This window comes from Panicum virgatum, chromosome 4K, assembly GCF_016808335.1.
Source record: "Panicum virgatum strain AP13 chromosome 4K, P.virgatum_v5, whole genome shotgun sequence".
In the NCBI taxonomy this organism is placed as follows: domain Eukaryota; kingdom Viridiplantae; phylum Streptophyta; class Magnoliopsida; order Poales; family Poaceae; genus Panicum; species Panicum virgatum.
Genome location: NC_053139.1, coordinates 35980501 through 35994687, shown reverse-complemented (window position 1 = coordinate 35994687; position 14187 = coordinate 35980501). Strand labels below are relative to the sequence as shown.

At 50.0% G+C, this 14187-nt stretch overlaps 1 protein-coding gene across 5 annotated transcripts; it reads right to left on the bottom strand.

Annotated features, from left to right (window-relative positions):
* Positions 1 to 371: 371 nt before the first annotated feature.
* LOC120703753 lies at positions 372 to 6469 on the bottom strand. 5 transcript variants are annotated; one of them, XM_039987916.1, is made up of 5 exons: positions 6395 to 6462; positions 5113 to 5216; positions 4920 to 5010; positions 1979 to 3177; positions 611 to 685 (listed from the first exon to the last, which is right to left on the bottom strand). In XM_039987916.1, the coding sequence occupies exons 3-5, from the start codon at positions 4971 to 4973 to the stop codon at positions 682 to 684; spliced, it is 1257 nt and encodes a 418-aa protein (XP_039843850.1). In that variant the 5' UTR covers positions 4974 to 5010; positions 5113 to 5216; positions 6395 to 6462; the 3' UTR covers positions 611 to 681. The 5 variants fall into 5 exon arrangements, 4 of the variants coding, with proteins under 4 accessions (XP_039843851.1, XP_039843854.1, XP_039843850.1 ...); XM_039987919.1 differs by lacking the exon at positions 6395 to 6462 and adding an exon at positions 5862 to 6384; XM_039987917.1 differs by having other exon boundaries at positions 372 to 685; positions 4920 to 5216.
* Positions 6470 to 14187: the final 7718 nt, after the last annotated feature.

Below are 14187 nucleotides of genomic sequence, written 5' to 3'. Positions count from 1 at the left end.
GGCGGCGCCACCGTGAGCGGGAGCTCCGCTCTGCCCAGCGGAGCGCACATGCCGGTGCAAGCTACGGTAGGGGTGCTGCTGCCGACGCCGCTGGCACAATCGAGCGAGGAAGTTCATCGCCGCCGCGGGCAGCGCAAAGGTGCAAGAGCGGCCGCCGTGGTTGAAGCAGAGCGCGCATGCCGGCATGGGGACGAGGCAGGAGCGCGTAGAGTGGGGCACGCATGCCGGCGCGGGGCAAGGCAGGGGCACGACCATCGGGACCACCGGTGTAGGCGAGGTAGCTCCCACCACCGCGGGGCCGGCCGCTGGATCTGCCAGAACAACTCGCGGCCATATCTCTTCCTCCACATGAGACGAAGAAGAAAAGGATAGATGGAAAATAATTTATCATCACATGTCGGATCCACCGTTGCTGTGTTACAGATAAACTGTGGGAACCGTTGCCGTTTTTGCGCTGGCTGTGTACACCTCAGCGTTACAGAGACCAGAGAGGAACGGATGAGTAGGTTCCACTACAATAAACCTTACCAGCTAAGCTACAGTATTTTCCTACACACGAAGAGAACGAAAGAATATTGCAGTGAGAGAACTGAACCGGAGAAGCGTGCACTACAATAACGTACCACCTCTATTTGTTGCTAAAAGCTTAAAAACGTGCTTAATTAGCAAGACAGCGTGGCTTCACGGGGAAATCTGTTTGTAGCGCGCGAATACGATTAGAGCTATCGCTGGTACTTTTTTTTTGACCCAATGATGTCCTTGGCCCACCATTGACCCCACGTTGTGGCCAGCCATCCATCACGTGCAACAACGGCTCAGGCTAACCTATTAATGTGGAGGATTAGCTTGAAGTCAAAATTTAAATACGTACAATTTATTACAAGATCATATACGAATCTATTTTAAGTTTGCTAAATTTACTGTATTTCTTATTTGCTTAGAACATTTTCATTTGTTCTCAAAATATTGTTTTTCATTGAGAACATTTTCTTCACACAAAACACTTTACCTTGTTCTCAGATTTTTTCTGTTCTTAGTACTCCTGCTAATGGGGCGGGGCTTGATGGGTTTTTTGGGTGGGTTTTAATACGGGTACTATTGGATGTGTGGAAACGGGTGACACTATGAAATGGGTTGGGGCGGGTTGGGTTGACGACATAGACGGGTTGGGGCGCTATGGTAGTATATCGGCACGTAAGTCGCATATCATCTTCCATAGTGACTTCGGGTTGGAGCGGGTTGGGGCATTGGGCCGACGGGGTGGGTCGGGGCGGGTGGTAGTTAGGGCTCTTGAAATATGGGTAGGGGTGGGTTCAACCCCATTAGCAGGCGTAGTTCTTAGAAGAATATTTCTATTGGAACACTTTTATTTGTTCCATAATAATTTTTTTGGGAAATCACATAATGTTTGAAGCAGCATCTCCTGGAACATCTTGCTGGAACAATTATAAATGTTCTGAACAATCATAATTGTTCCGAATTTTACAATTAACTTATTCTAATTTCTTTAAATATGTTATTATAAGAAACACAATAGTTCAAACAAAATTTAATTTGCACTCCTATATTGAAACAGTGTTTTGTTATTTTTTTGCGCATAACTACCGAGCTGTTGCTTTCACCTTGTTCTAGTGATGTGCTAGCTGTACTACGGAGGAATCATGGGCCTAGAAGCAAATGAGGCCCTGTTTAGTTCCAAAAAATTTTCTACAGTATCTGTCATATCGAATATTCGGACACATGCATAAAATATTAAATGTGGTTAAAAAAATAATCAATTACATAGTCTAACTGATTAGCACGAGATGAATCTTTAAAGCCTAATTAATTTATGATTGGATATTATTTGTCAAATAACAACAAAATGTGTTACAGTACCAAAACCCAAACTAAATGTGTAGCGCTCTGATACGGAGTACATGTGCCATGCAGCAACTCTGACTCGCGCGCGCTAAGCATAGACGCCCCCTGGCTTCACACGGTCCCCGCTTCCACTGCGTACACGGCAACAGGTGTCGCTGCAAACAACGCCACCGTCGACCAGATCAGGATCCTGGCCGCCGGAGCGAGGCGCGCCCTGGCCGTGCCCGGCGCCGCGACGAGCACCGTGAAGCCGAAGCTGGAGACGAAGGCGGAGGTGAGGATGACCATGAACACGTCCATAGCGCCCCACTTGGCGTGGTCTTCCTCGCCGAGCCATCCACCGAGGACGCTCATGATGCCTCCCAGCGTCGCCACCATCACCTTGCTCGCAATGTCCTCCATCGCCTTGATTCGGGCCTCCTGGCTCTCCCGCAGATTCGCCCCGCCGGCGCGGCCGCCGCGGCGAGCGTCGCCGCGCCAGAGTAGTAGCAAGGAGATGGCAGCTGAGATGACCAGCGGCGCGAAGGCCGCGAAGATGCGGCACCGCAGCACCGCGAATGATGCTGCCAACGCGGCGCATGCCAACGTGCAGAGCAAGAAGGCGTTGGCGAGCATTACCCCCGCGATGAATAGCTGCCGGCATGGCGGAGGACCGCCGACCTCCGGCGCCATCTTGGACACCTTCATCACGAGCATGCCGAGGATAGCGCTGGCGAAAAGGAAGAAGATGGCGGAGTAGGCGGCCGCGTCGATGGCGCCCGCGCCCGCCTGAGCGGAGACCTTGGAGGCGTCGAAGACAACTCCGACCATGCCGCCGAAGGCGGAGTAGGTGACGCAGGACGTAACCTTTGACGCGGCGTCCAGCTTCTTCTGCTCCTCGTCGGTCGCCTCGCGGGCACGGGCGGTGCGCGCGGGGCACCAGATGAGGTAGTAACACTGCACCCCGATGAGCACCGTAACAAAGGCCAGCCCGAGGTACAGGTGGACCCGTCCTGGAAGGAGCGCCAATAAACTGACAAGAGTCAGCGCCACCATCAGGTGGCAGCCGAGGCGCAGCCACTTGGCGGCGGCGCGCTGGCAGCGGGAGACGAGGTCCTCGGTGAGGCCCATCGTGCTGAAGCTGACTAGAACGAGGGCATCGCCGCAGAGGAAGGTTGCGAAGGACAGCAGCAAGGAGATGGAGATCCGCACATTGCCCGGGTGCATGGCCTCGTGGAGGCACAGCCAGCCGAGCAGGACGACCAACGCGAAGATGGCTGTCGCGGCGCCCAATTCGAGGCTCTCGTTCTTCTCCTTCTCGCCGGCAGCTGCTGCCTGCAATTCAAGACACCAGATGCTTTAGCCAAACCAACTGCTCAACCATACTGACCTACTGTAGTAGTGTGCAATAGAAGAGGGGCGGGCCACTTGTCTCAAAAGATGTTGCAGGTTTTATGTAACACGAGACTAAGACATGTCTAGGAGGACAAAGGACAGATGTGCCTGGACATTTTACATTTATCGGACAAAATTTATTTACATTTTCATGTCCCCCCTAACGATGGACTCCTATATAACTTCAGTAAGATAGATAACCTATATATCTATAGAGTCTATTAGACTCAAATTAGATTCAACATTTTCGAAAAAAATCAACATTAAAAAAAAAGTATATTCGGCATCTTTCATAAAACACGTTGCAACATTTTAGAAAAAATACTACATTCAATATCTTTTACAAACTTTCTCAACATCCTACGAAAATAAGTTCAATATTTTCCAAAACCCAAATCAACATTTTCTGAAATGGAGCGCGGCAGAGGCACGACGATGCCGGGAGGGCGGCGGCGGAGCACGCCTGTGAGGGAGTTGCAGGTTGCAGGGAGACCTCGCAGGCCGGCGCTGGGCCGGCGCAAGCGGCACGCGTGAGGTCGTGGGGGCGGAGCCGCGCGCGGCGGCCCAAAGTCGGCGTCGGCGCGAATGCCAGAGGCACGACGAGAGAGTTGGGCGGCGGCGGAGCACGACGAGGCTGTGGGTGCAGAGTGGGGCTGGACGCGGCGGCCCGAAGCCGACGTGGGCGCAAATGGCGGTGGCGCGATGAGGCCGCGGGACGGGCGGCAGCAAAGCACGCCCATAGGAAGGCGCATCGAGGCTGTGGTGGGTAGGATTTCCGGCACACGGGGCGGTGAGGTTGTGGGCAGCGCGCGGCGGCCCAAAGCTAGCGACGGCGCGAAGAGAGGAAGCAGAATGGAAGGCATCAACTTCTTGGGCCTGGCCCAAGTTTGACATGTCCCAAAATGGACCGTGCCCGACAACCTCGGACCTAGCCCAACAAAACTGCAGTAGCATCTTTTTTGTTTTATAGAAAATAAATAGACAGAGAGTAATATCAAACTTTAGGAGGACTCATTATTGTACTTGGTATCAAGGCTATGTCTCATCGTGAAATTTGGATTAAACTTAATTATGCGTTCCAAAACGGCCGGTTTGAGGAGGTGCCAAAATATCCATGTCGCGTAATAACATGGTGACGACAAGTCCAGCATCATGTTAATGTCGCTTGTTCACGACAGATCATTTATCACCACATGGTGTTGCTGCTTAATTGCTGTCCCACGAGATAACAGATTCATCATTCCTCCAATTATCCATGTGATTGCCCACGCACTGTCAGTCTGTCCTGACCCCTTCTTTATTTGTTACAGATAGCCGATACTGGTCAACGTTTGACGAGTCTTTGTCACCACAATTATTCGACCAAGGTGACTGGCAAAGTCGAAGAGTCCAAAAGCTGACCGTGAGTCCGTGAGCTCTGAATCACTTGCATCTATCAATCATCGGCAGATGTAAACTGACCGTATCCTGACCATCACAAGAATCAATCCAAAGAACCCCTCCTATTCCACCAATCTGTAGATCCTCCCTCTTGGAGATCGTGTGGAACTGAATATAATCCAGAGGACAGACAGACAGACAGACAGACGTAGAGATCGGTCTCTGCATGCGTTCGCGCTGCAAGTTCAGTGATCCTTGTGCGGTGGCCGCGCGATTAGGGTGGGTGGGTGTGGCCGGTGTACCTCCTGACCGGTCGTCGGCAGCAGCGGCGGCGTCGGTCTGCGGTTGCCGGTCATCTCCGTCGCCGACGAACCGGGGAATGTAAGCCCAATGCTGCGTAGAAGAATCGGAGGAGCAGAGTCATGGCCGGCTAGAGATTCGGCAAAAGAAAAATGGAAGATGAGGGGAAATTTATAGTGGAGATGTCGCCATCACCTTCTTCTTCTTGCTCTGATCGATCTCCCGCTTTGGGTCCTTACCTCGTTGCCACCGGCTTCTCACTTCCGAGTTCTTGAAGTAGCAAACAGGGATTGCTGGACCTGGGAGTAAGCAGAAAGGGTTATTCGATGTTGTTGGTTTCAAATCATGGCAAAACACGGACCTTTCGCTCTATGGCTAAGAAAAAAATGGAAATAAAACAAACATGATCCAAACTTTGTGCAGCCTGCAAAGATCTAGCACCCACTAAAAAAAAGGCAAGGCATGTACTAGTACTGGAAATGGAATTCGGTTTAGGTGCTATTCCTGTTCTAGAAGGACTGTTCTGACTGTGAGTGGTCGGATCAGTGCATTCATGGCTAGGAGCCATCTGATTTATATCTAAATTAAATGAGCAGAGAAACAAGACCAAAGATGGCAATTTTTTTTCGAGCAGTTGTTCATCATCATGAACTGGACAAGGTCAACTTGAACTAAAAAAAAAAGACACTTGTCATGAACGATGTACGGTGATTGAAACAAAAAGGAGTGCGATGGGTGAAAAAGAAAATCCATGATGAACTATGCATAAACGCGGCAAGGAAAAACAATCACCGCATGTATTTTCAGGAAATCCGAAATGGAAAATATAAACAAAGAGCCTTCTCCCTTTAAGCTTATATCCGGAATTCCGGACAGCCCACGTCTAAACCATCGAATCCTATGCGGACGCTCCTGATTGGATGAGAGGACCACATGTTTTCTACCAGCTCGATGCCCGTCTTCTTCCTTGCGCGGTTCCGCCATGGCATATCCTCCTGACCTCCTTTGATCTCTCCATCCCTTGCCTTGATTCCGAGCTCCATGTTGTGGCTTGCTTGCCCACGCTCGCACTCGGATGGGATTAGGATTCGGGGTTTGAGGTTTGGGTGGGGCACAACCTTGTAGTGGGGATCAGCGGGGCAGAAGGGGGTTAGGGATTTGGGATTGTTAGGAAGGGGTTCATGGCCGGCGGCATTAGAGAGATGGCCAAGCGGCCAGCCCGGCGGAGGAGGCGGGTTGTGGGGGTCGAAGGCAGGGACCGCCAGAGCGCCGTCCGCCGAGCGGTGGAGGAACCGCGGTGGGCGGGTCGGTGGCGGACGCAAGGAACCGTCGAGATCAGCGTAGGGCGGGGCGAGGCGGCGCGGTAGCCGCCGGCGAGAGAGAGAGAGAGAGAGAGAGAGAGAGAGAGAGAGAGAGCTAGCCAGGAGCACACATCAGGATGATGCCGACTTGCCGAGTCAGTAAGAAGGAAGCGTACCTATAGAACACCGGGAGGTTACCGGATGAAGGGATCTCGGAGGAGCTGGGCCTCGAGCTCGTGCAAACCGCTTGTGTCCGCTCCTCGGAGAGCTTGTATTTTTATAAGGGAGATGGAGCATCGGCTGCTTACGCTTACCGGGCGGTGAGCGTCTTCGAAATGCATGCCATTACGCAACCGTTGAGAAAAAAAGAGATACTTGAATCAATTTTTACGAGAGGACAATATGAATATTACACCATGTATGTTTTAGTGGCGGAGCCAGGATTTAGAAGTTGGGTATTTTTATTTTCTAAATGAGTCCACGGTCTTCATTCTTTCATAACCGCTATAGAAGCTTTGCTGTACAGCCACACCGTAATCGCACAACACCCGCTACCCTCGTCGGAGATTGATGAACCTTAGCCACACCATCATAACATGGGGTAGGGCGGTAGGCTATGGTTCCACTTGTAATGTCATAAAATTTCAAATTTTTTTAATCAGCAACAAAACACTTGCAGTTACAAATTCAAATTCTTGCATGGGGGCAAGCAATCCATTCCACATTTTCACGTCCGTAAGCACACCACGCTGTCAACCGAACCTCCTTTGCAACACACCTTGTACGCACATCACATGCACGGATGCACCTATAATTAATAGTATTCAGAGAGAAGCAGACTAGCAGAATCGTGCACCTGCAGCCCTTCGCCTGGGCACAGGCCGCAAACGAGCTCATCGCCAACACAGCGGCACCCCCTGCTGGGTAGTTCTTGGATCATAGGACTAAACTGCTGGTTACTTCCTATGTGCGCTGTCGTTGGCCACCTAGCCAGCTTGCTAATTTCCATGGCCACCTGCTCGCATCCTCGCAGCCACCAGCTCACAACCTCGCAGCCGCCGGGAGCTACAGAATGCACGCGAGCGGACTAGTCTCACGACAACAGGAGGTGGGAGTGGGGATTGGACTGTTGGCCTGGGTCATACTCGTATTAGAGGTTGTAAGGATCGTGGCCCAAGAAGGGGGTTGAATTGTGACTTTTTCAAATTTATATCAAGTCCTTAACCTAGACTAGTATTGCTCAATCTATAAATTTGAAACCTGATCACTAGAGCATGCTAGCACAAGGTCCTTACGTAGGTAAACACACTATCATGATCGTGTTGCCTAAAAGATATCACACTAGCAAGATCAAAATCTAAGTAAAAGATCACACTACCATGCAAGTTGTCCTAGTCAAACTACAAGCAATCAAAGTCAAGAGTAACAACAAAAAAATTTAATTGCTTGAAATAAAAGTAAGAGACACGAGACAACCGGATTTTCCCCTGTGGTATCGAGGAGTTAACGCTCCCCCTAATCCACGTTGGAGCACCCACACAAGGGTATAGCTCCCTTGCTTCACCAAGGAGCAAGTGATCACTAAGAATGCTCTTTCTCCATCTCCGAAACGGCGAGCTTCACACCGTATACAATCTTCTTGTCTTGGGGCTCCCATAAACACCAAGAGCTCACCAAGAACCTCCCGATCACAAAGACCGGCTAGGTGCCGTCAAACACCAAGAGTAACAACCTCCTAAGCCTTCACTTGACCTACACTCAGTTGGCCCTAGCTCAAGCACACTTGCTACACTTGCAAAGGATGGATTCTTCAAGGTTGAAGCACAAACGAATTGCTAGATCTTCTCTTGTTTGCTCAAAGCACTTTCTCTTCTTCTCAAGGGTGGCCTCAAGTATTCAGGGTGTCAAAGGCAACTGAAATGAGCCATGGGGTACCCTTATATAGAGTGGAAGGAGTTACATAGCCGTTGGAAGTCCACTGCAGAAAAACCGTGAGCACCGAAAGAACCGATGGGTGTCAGATTTGAGGCGTCGGTTCAATCGGTCTCTCTGTGTCCAAATTGTAGCCGTTGGGGTTCTGACACAATATCCAGGCTTGCGTCAATGCACCGGTGCATGCTTCATAGGGGCATCGGTTCAACCGGTGCTGAAGAGTTTCACTGACCAACACAAACAAGCTCTCTGGAACATAGGACGTCTAATGCACTGGTGCTTTGATTCTGAACCGTCGGTTCAACCGGTGCTTAAGAGAAGTTGAAGTCCACCAAAACATGCTCTCTGGAACAAGGCACATCTAATACACCGGTGCTTTGATTCTGAACCGTCGGTTCAACCGGTGCTATAGGGATTTCTGATTTGATATCTGCTGGCATCCAGAGAGATAGTCCGACAGGGCGTCGGAACTTCCGGCAAGCATCAGATGCTCCGATGCTAGGGGCACCGGTTTAACCGGTGATGCTGTTTTTCTTTGTTTTCAGCTGAGTTGACTTGGATTCGACCGTGACTTTGATTGTTTCTTCTTCCAAGTGTTGTGTTGACTTCTATTGACCATCTTGGGCTGTTTTTTGAGCGAGTGTGCATGATTTCTAAGACCAACTCAATTTTGATCAAGCTACTAACTCATGAACCCCTCTTTATAGTACGGTCAAGAACTAAAAACTATAAAACCCTATCTAAATCAAGTGTCCTTCATCTCCTTGTGACACTTGAGATTAGAAAGGTCCTTAACCTTTAGAATTGAGTCCTTGGCACGTATGGTTGTTTCGAATTGAGGGGTCTCTTTTCGCATTTCATATGAGACTTAACTAATCATTAATATTTCCTTCAAAACATATGTTAGTCGCATAAGGTTGTCATTAATCACCGAAACTTACTATTAGCATCTATCGGCCTAGATGCACTTCAGAGGTGTCGTTAGGGTGAGTTTTGGCTGAGAAAATGAAAAAATAGAGTCAACATAACATATACATATTTGAAGAAAAAAGTTGGGAATTTCTGGGAATACCCAGGCATCAACGAAGCTCCGCCTATGCCATGTTCCGTTAAAACACTCAAGGAGTTATATGATATATCGGGTGCAAGAGTTGGGCAGCACTTCTATTGGCAAATAGGAGGTTTTCAAATTCATGCCCAACTACTCGTCACTTCTCGGGTCGTAATTACTATTTTGCTAGATTCAGTTACCATAACTGTTTAGAATCCACAAACCATCCCAACCGACGGTCAGAATTTCTTCGAATACCTCCTTGAGTTTATTCGAGACTTGAGCAAAACTCATATTAGAGAAAAATATGGTTCCATCGCTTCGCCTTCGAAATCCATGCCATTATCAACTATATTACAGTGTATATAAAGGTTAAGATGGTAGAAATCTCAAAGTAAGACTTGAGTTATATGAGATACTATATAGTTATAGCTATTAAAAAACTTATAATAATTTTTTGGACCATTAAATTGACCTCATATAAAAAAGTCATCAACTGCAAAGTTTTAGATCTCATCTTTTTGTACAGTTTTAATATAAAGTTTGATTTCATTTGAGGTCATATGAAAAAAGTTATGAATTTTTTTTGTGAGACAATTCGTAGAGGCGGGTCATGCCATCACGTGCCCCTCAAAATGGTGGCATTGGGGGGGGGGGGGGGGGTGGGGGGGTGATGTGGTCACCTGCCCTAAAAGTCGATTTTCAGGGGTGGGTGATGGCGTCACCCGGGTGATGGCGTTACCAAGGAACGGATGGAGCCATCACCCGCCCTTAGAAATGTATTTTGAGGAACAGATCAGTTGTTACAATAGCCATGCTCCCTTTGCAACAAGGGGTTACATTTAGATTTGCCTCTAGAAAAATAGGGCATTGCTACTAATCATTTTTGTAGTAGCATTGGGTCGTACCATGCCGTGTCTCGACTTCTAGACACGTTCGGCATATCGTGCCATGCCGTGTTGCACGACGAATTTTTTACCAAGTCCAAGCACAGCCCATAGGCCACAACACACCTTCGTGCCATGCCGGATCAAACACAGCCCTTAACATACTTGTATTCGGTTTACATATTCGTTGTTATAAGAATAGATGGTCATGACTAATTCACTATGGCTATGCGTTGCTACTACTACCGGCCGGCAATGAGAAAAAATAAAGTAATATGAAAATTTTTAAGAAGAGATAAATTTGAGAAAATATACTTATTAATTTTATTTTGTATTAGTACACTGCCTCGGTTAAAAACCTGACACCCTATAATAGAGATACGTAGTAATTAAGGCAACAGTACGACGTGCTATTATAAAGATAATCTCTACTTCTTTCATGGTGGTTGTTAATTAGAAAGCAATATTAATTGTCATAATAGGACATCGGGCAAAGCTGATAGGCTATTTCCACACGATCTAAAATACGGCCGTGCCATACAGCCCATCATGCTCAGATTCTAAACACGATATAATCCTCGTGTTCGTATCGTACTAATGGGGCGCAAAATTTTACATGCCATACCGGGTGGCACTAAAAGATCGTGCCATAGCCGTCTCAAAAATAGCAAGTTCGAGCTCCACATCTCACATCGGCTCAAAACCAAACACAGTCTGAGTTGTATAGTCGCGGGTGCCGCATTGCCGGAAAATACGCGAGGGGCACACAAAGTCCGCGTAAGGGAACGGACGAGGAAGCTGCGGTAAAACCTGCTAAACCTTCCATCCAATCACGCCTCCTCCTCCTTTCCTTACCGGCGAAGGAAAAGGTCAGCGGTGGCACAAGTGCCCAATGCGACTAGGCAGCGGGCGGGGCGGCAGGCGCACCGCGCTGGCATCATCGGCCGATTCGAGTCTCTAGCTGTGGTGGTGGGATAGACGCGTTGATTAGGAGAATCTAAAAATCAATTATCATGCCGTGCGGCGATTTTTCTACAAGTAATATACTCCTTCCGTTCTAGAAAAAAATCATCACTCGTTTTCGAGAAGTCAAACAATTTCAAATTTAACCAAATTTGTATAAAAATTGTAAAATATTTATGTAGTCCAATAGATTTAGTATGAAAATACATTATATAATTAATCTAATGATACCAATTTTGTAATATAAATGTTAATATATTTTGTATAAATTTGATTGACATTTAAATTATTTGACTATTCGTGAAGTGAGAGTTGCATTGTTTCCAAGACGGAGGGAGTAATAATATGGAGTACGGGGTATATATTACAGCCCATTGGTAACGCGTTATATAGCTGCAGCAACGACGTCGAAGGTTCGTTCTCCAACTTCGAAAGTGACGGCCGGATCCCGCAGCTGTTTCTTGAGCGGATCCTGCCGGTGCGTGCTCGCCGGGCCCGTGCACCTCTAAGCTCGGTGCGCGGCGGCCGCGTCCCGGAGGCCATCGAGTTTACCCGTCCCCGTCGCGAACGCGCGCACACGGGCCGAGGCCGACGTGTCCGGCGGCCAGGTGTCTTGCGTAGCTGCAGCAACGACGTCGAAGGTTCGTTCTCCAACTTCGAAAGTGACGGCCGGATCCCGCAGCTGTTTCTTGAGCGGATCCTGCCGGTGCGTGCTCGCCGGGCCCGTGCACCTCTGAGCTCGGTGCGCGGCGGCCGTGTCCCGGAGGCCGTCGAGTTTACCCGTCCCCGTCGCGAACGCGCTCACACGGGCCGAGGCCGACGTGTCCGGCGGCCAGGTGTCTTGCGCGCGGCGCGCCTCGTTACGGCAGGCGGCTCGGCTGACCGTCCATGCCGGCCAGGCGTACCGCTGCTACGCTGTAACAAACATGGCACCATTTATGTCATTTCGAGTGATTTTGGTGATCGAATGACAACACAATACTTGGACTAATATGATTGTTAAAATGATCATTCTCATGCTTTTAGGTTTAAGTGATGACAAAGAGAAAGACAAAATAGGCGTAGTAAGGCCCGGTTAGCGGACGGGGGTCGAGGGGGAGCCGCCCCTCGCGGGTCTCAGGGCAGCGCCCTGAAAGCTCTTCGGATCAGGAGCACCGGAAGAACCGACGCCAGGGGCACCGGTGCATCCGACGCTTGTCGGAAGAACCGACGCTACGATGTTTGGTGCAGGAGGAAATCGAAGCCAAGTCAGCCTACAGGCACCGGTTGAACCGACGGTCCAAGAAAGGGCATCGGTGCATTGGCCGTCCTTTGTACCAGAGACGATGTCAAGTGCCCAGGAGAAGTTTCTTCAGCACCAGTTCAACCGACGGGGCATCGGTGCATACCACCGGTGTAATGACGTCAGTGTCCAGGAGAAGATTCCTTCAGCACCGGTTGAACCGGTGAGGCATCGGTGCAAAGCATCGGTTCAACCGGTGGTCTCTGCGTCAGCCGACAGGAGTCCAACGATTACTTCGTGTTATGAGTGACCGGATGAACCGACGCTACCCCGCCAAGAGGCATTGGTTTTTCCGGTGGTACGCAGATTTTCAGCTAACCGTTGGAGCAATGGCTACAAGATTAGGTGGCCTATATATACGCCTCACCCCGGCCATTTGAAGCTTGCTGGAGTTGCTGGACATCCCACACACACCCAAGGACATCTCCAAGCCATACAAAAGCATCAAGATCATATCCTTAGCCCTTAGCACATTTTGAGAGTGTTGTGTAAAGGATTAGCTCTTAGTGAGTGAGTTTGCAAGGCTTAGAGCCTTTGTGCTGTGGTTTATTAGCGAACCAAAACGAGAGCTTGGTGCGCCGGCATCTTGGAGCGTGAAGCTCGCCGGCAACGTCATCGACCCTCTGACTTGGTGTGGAGCGGCGACAACACCTTTGTGCGGGGGACGTGGAGACCCCATCCTTTATGGAGAAGCTCCTTAGTGGAACCTGGGGCCAAGGTGACCGTGATTGTGTTCACGGAAGAGACTTGGTGGCCGAGTAGCAATACTCTCAGTGAGTGCTACAACAACGTGGATGTAGGTGTGCCTTTGTGGCTAACCGAACCATGGGATAAACACCCGCGTCAAGAGTTTGCTATCTCCTATCCCGCTCTTTAAGCTTCCGCATTTCATTCTAGTAATTTGTATGGCTTTACTTTCATAGAATAGTTTCTTGATAGGAAAGGCTATAGGTTACTAAACTCTTTTGGGATAGGGGTTTTACACTAGAACAACCTAGTTGCACATATTGATAGCATGTTTTAGTTTAAGTTTTGTGCAAACTAGTTGGAGCCATAGGTCTAAGTTTTTATTAGTGCCTAATTCACCCCCTCCCCCTCTTAGGCTAGAGCACCCGATCACTTTGATACGCCCTGGCCGTTCACATTGCCCTGCCTCAACCGCACAGCAATACGCAAACGAAATCCAACACGACGCTGCGGAGGCGAACGCACTTGACCACACGGACGACGACGAGGACGACGCCGACGGCATCAACCACAGCCGCAGCCGCATCCAGGCCACACGCGCGAACATACAACGCGAGTGGGGCCTGCCTGATGGATGGAAACGGGGAAGAGCGGGGGCCGAGGGGAAGAGGCCGACGGCGTGCATGGCGCCCCCTGCCGCCACGGCAGGTGCCGTCGTCTCCGCAAGCGCAACCGGCGAGAACGACGAGGCCCTCCACCGCGGGGCGCGGGCGGCAACCAAGCCTTGCAAATTCCATTGCATTATTGCATTGTGAACGATCGCAGACTCCCTGCTGGTAGGCAAAAACGGATTGAGGGAGCGGAGGGACCCAGCGGCCGCCGGCGCGCGCGAGAGCACTGGGTCACCGGCCGGGGCAGGGGGGGCGTGCTGCGTGTGTGTTTTCCTTTCCGTTGCTCTCTCGCCGGGCGGCGTGCCTCGACCGCGCGGCCCGCCCGGCAGGGCATGATCGGCGCATGCAAGCTACCTAAAGTGATCACCTCGTGTCCGGTAGGATCTGACAATCGGCAGGTTCGCGGTAGGGAGAACGTGCCGTCGTTGCTGCCGGAAGTGGAGTTGAGGGAGCAAAAACGGATCGAGGGAGCGGAGGGACCCAGCGGCCGCCGGCG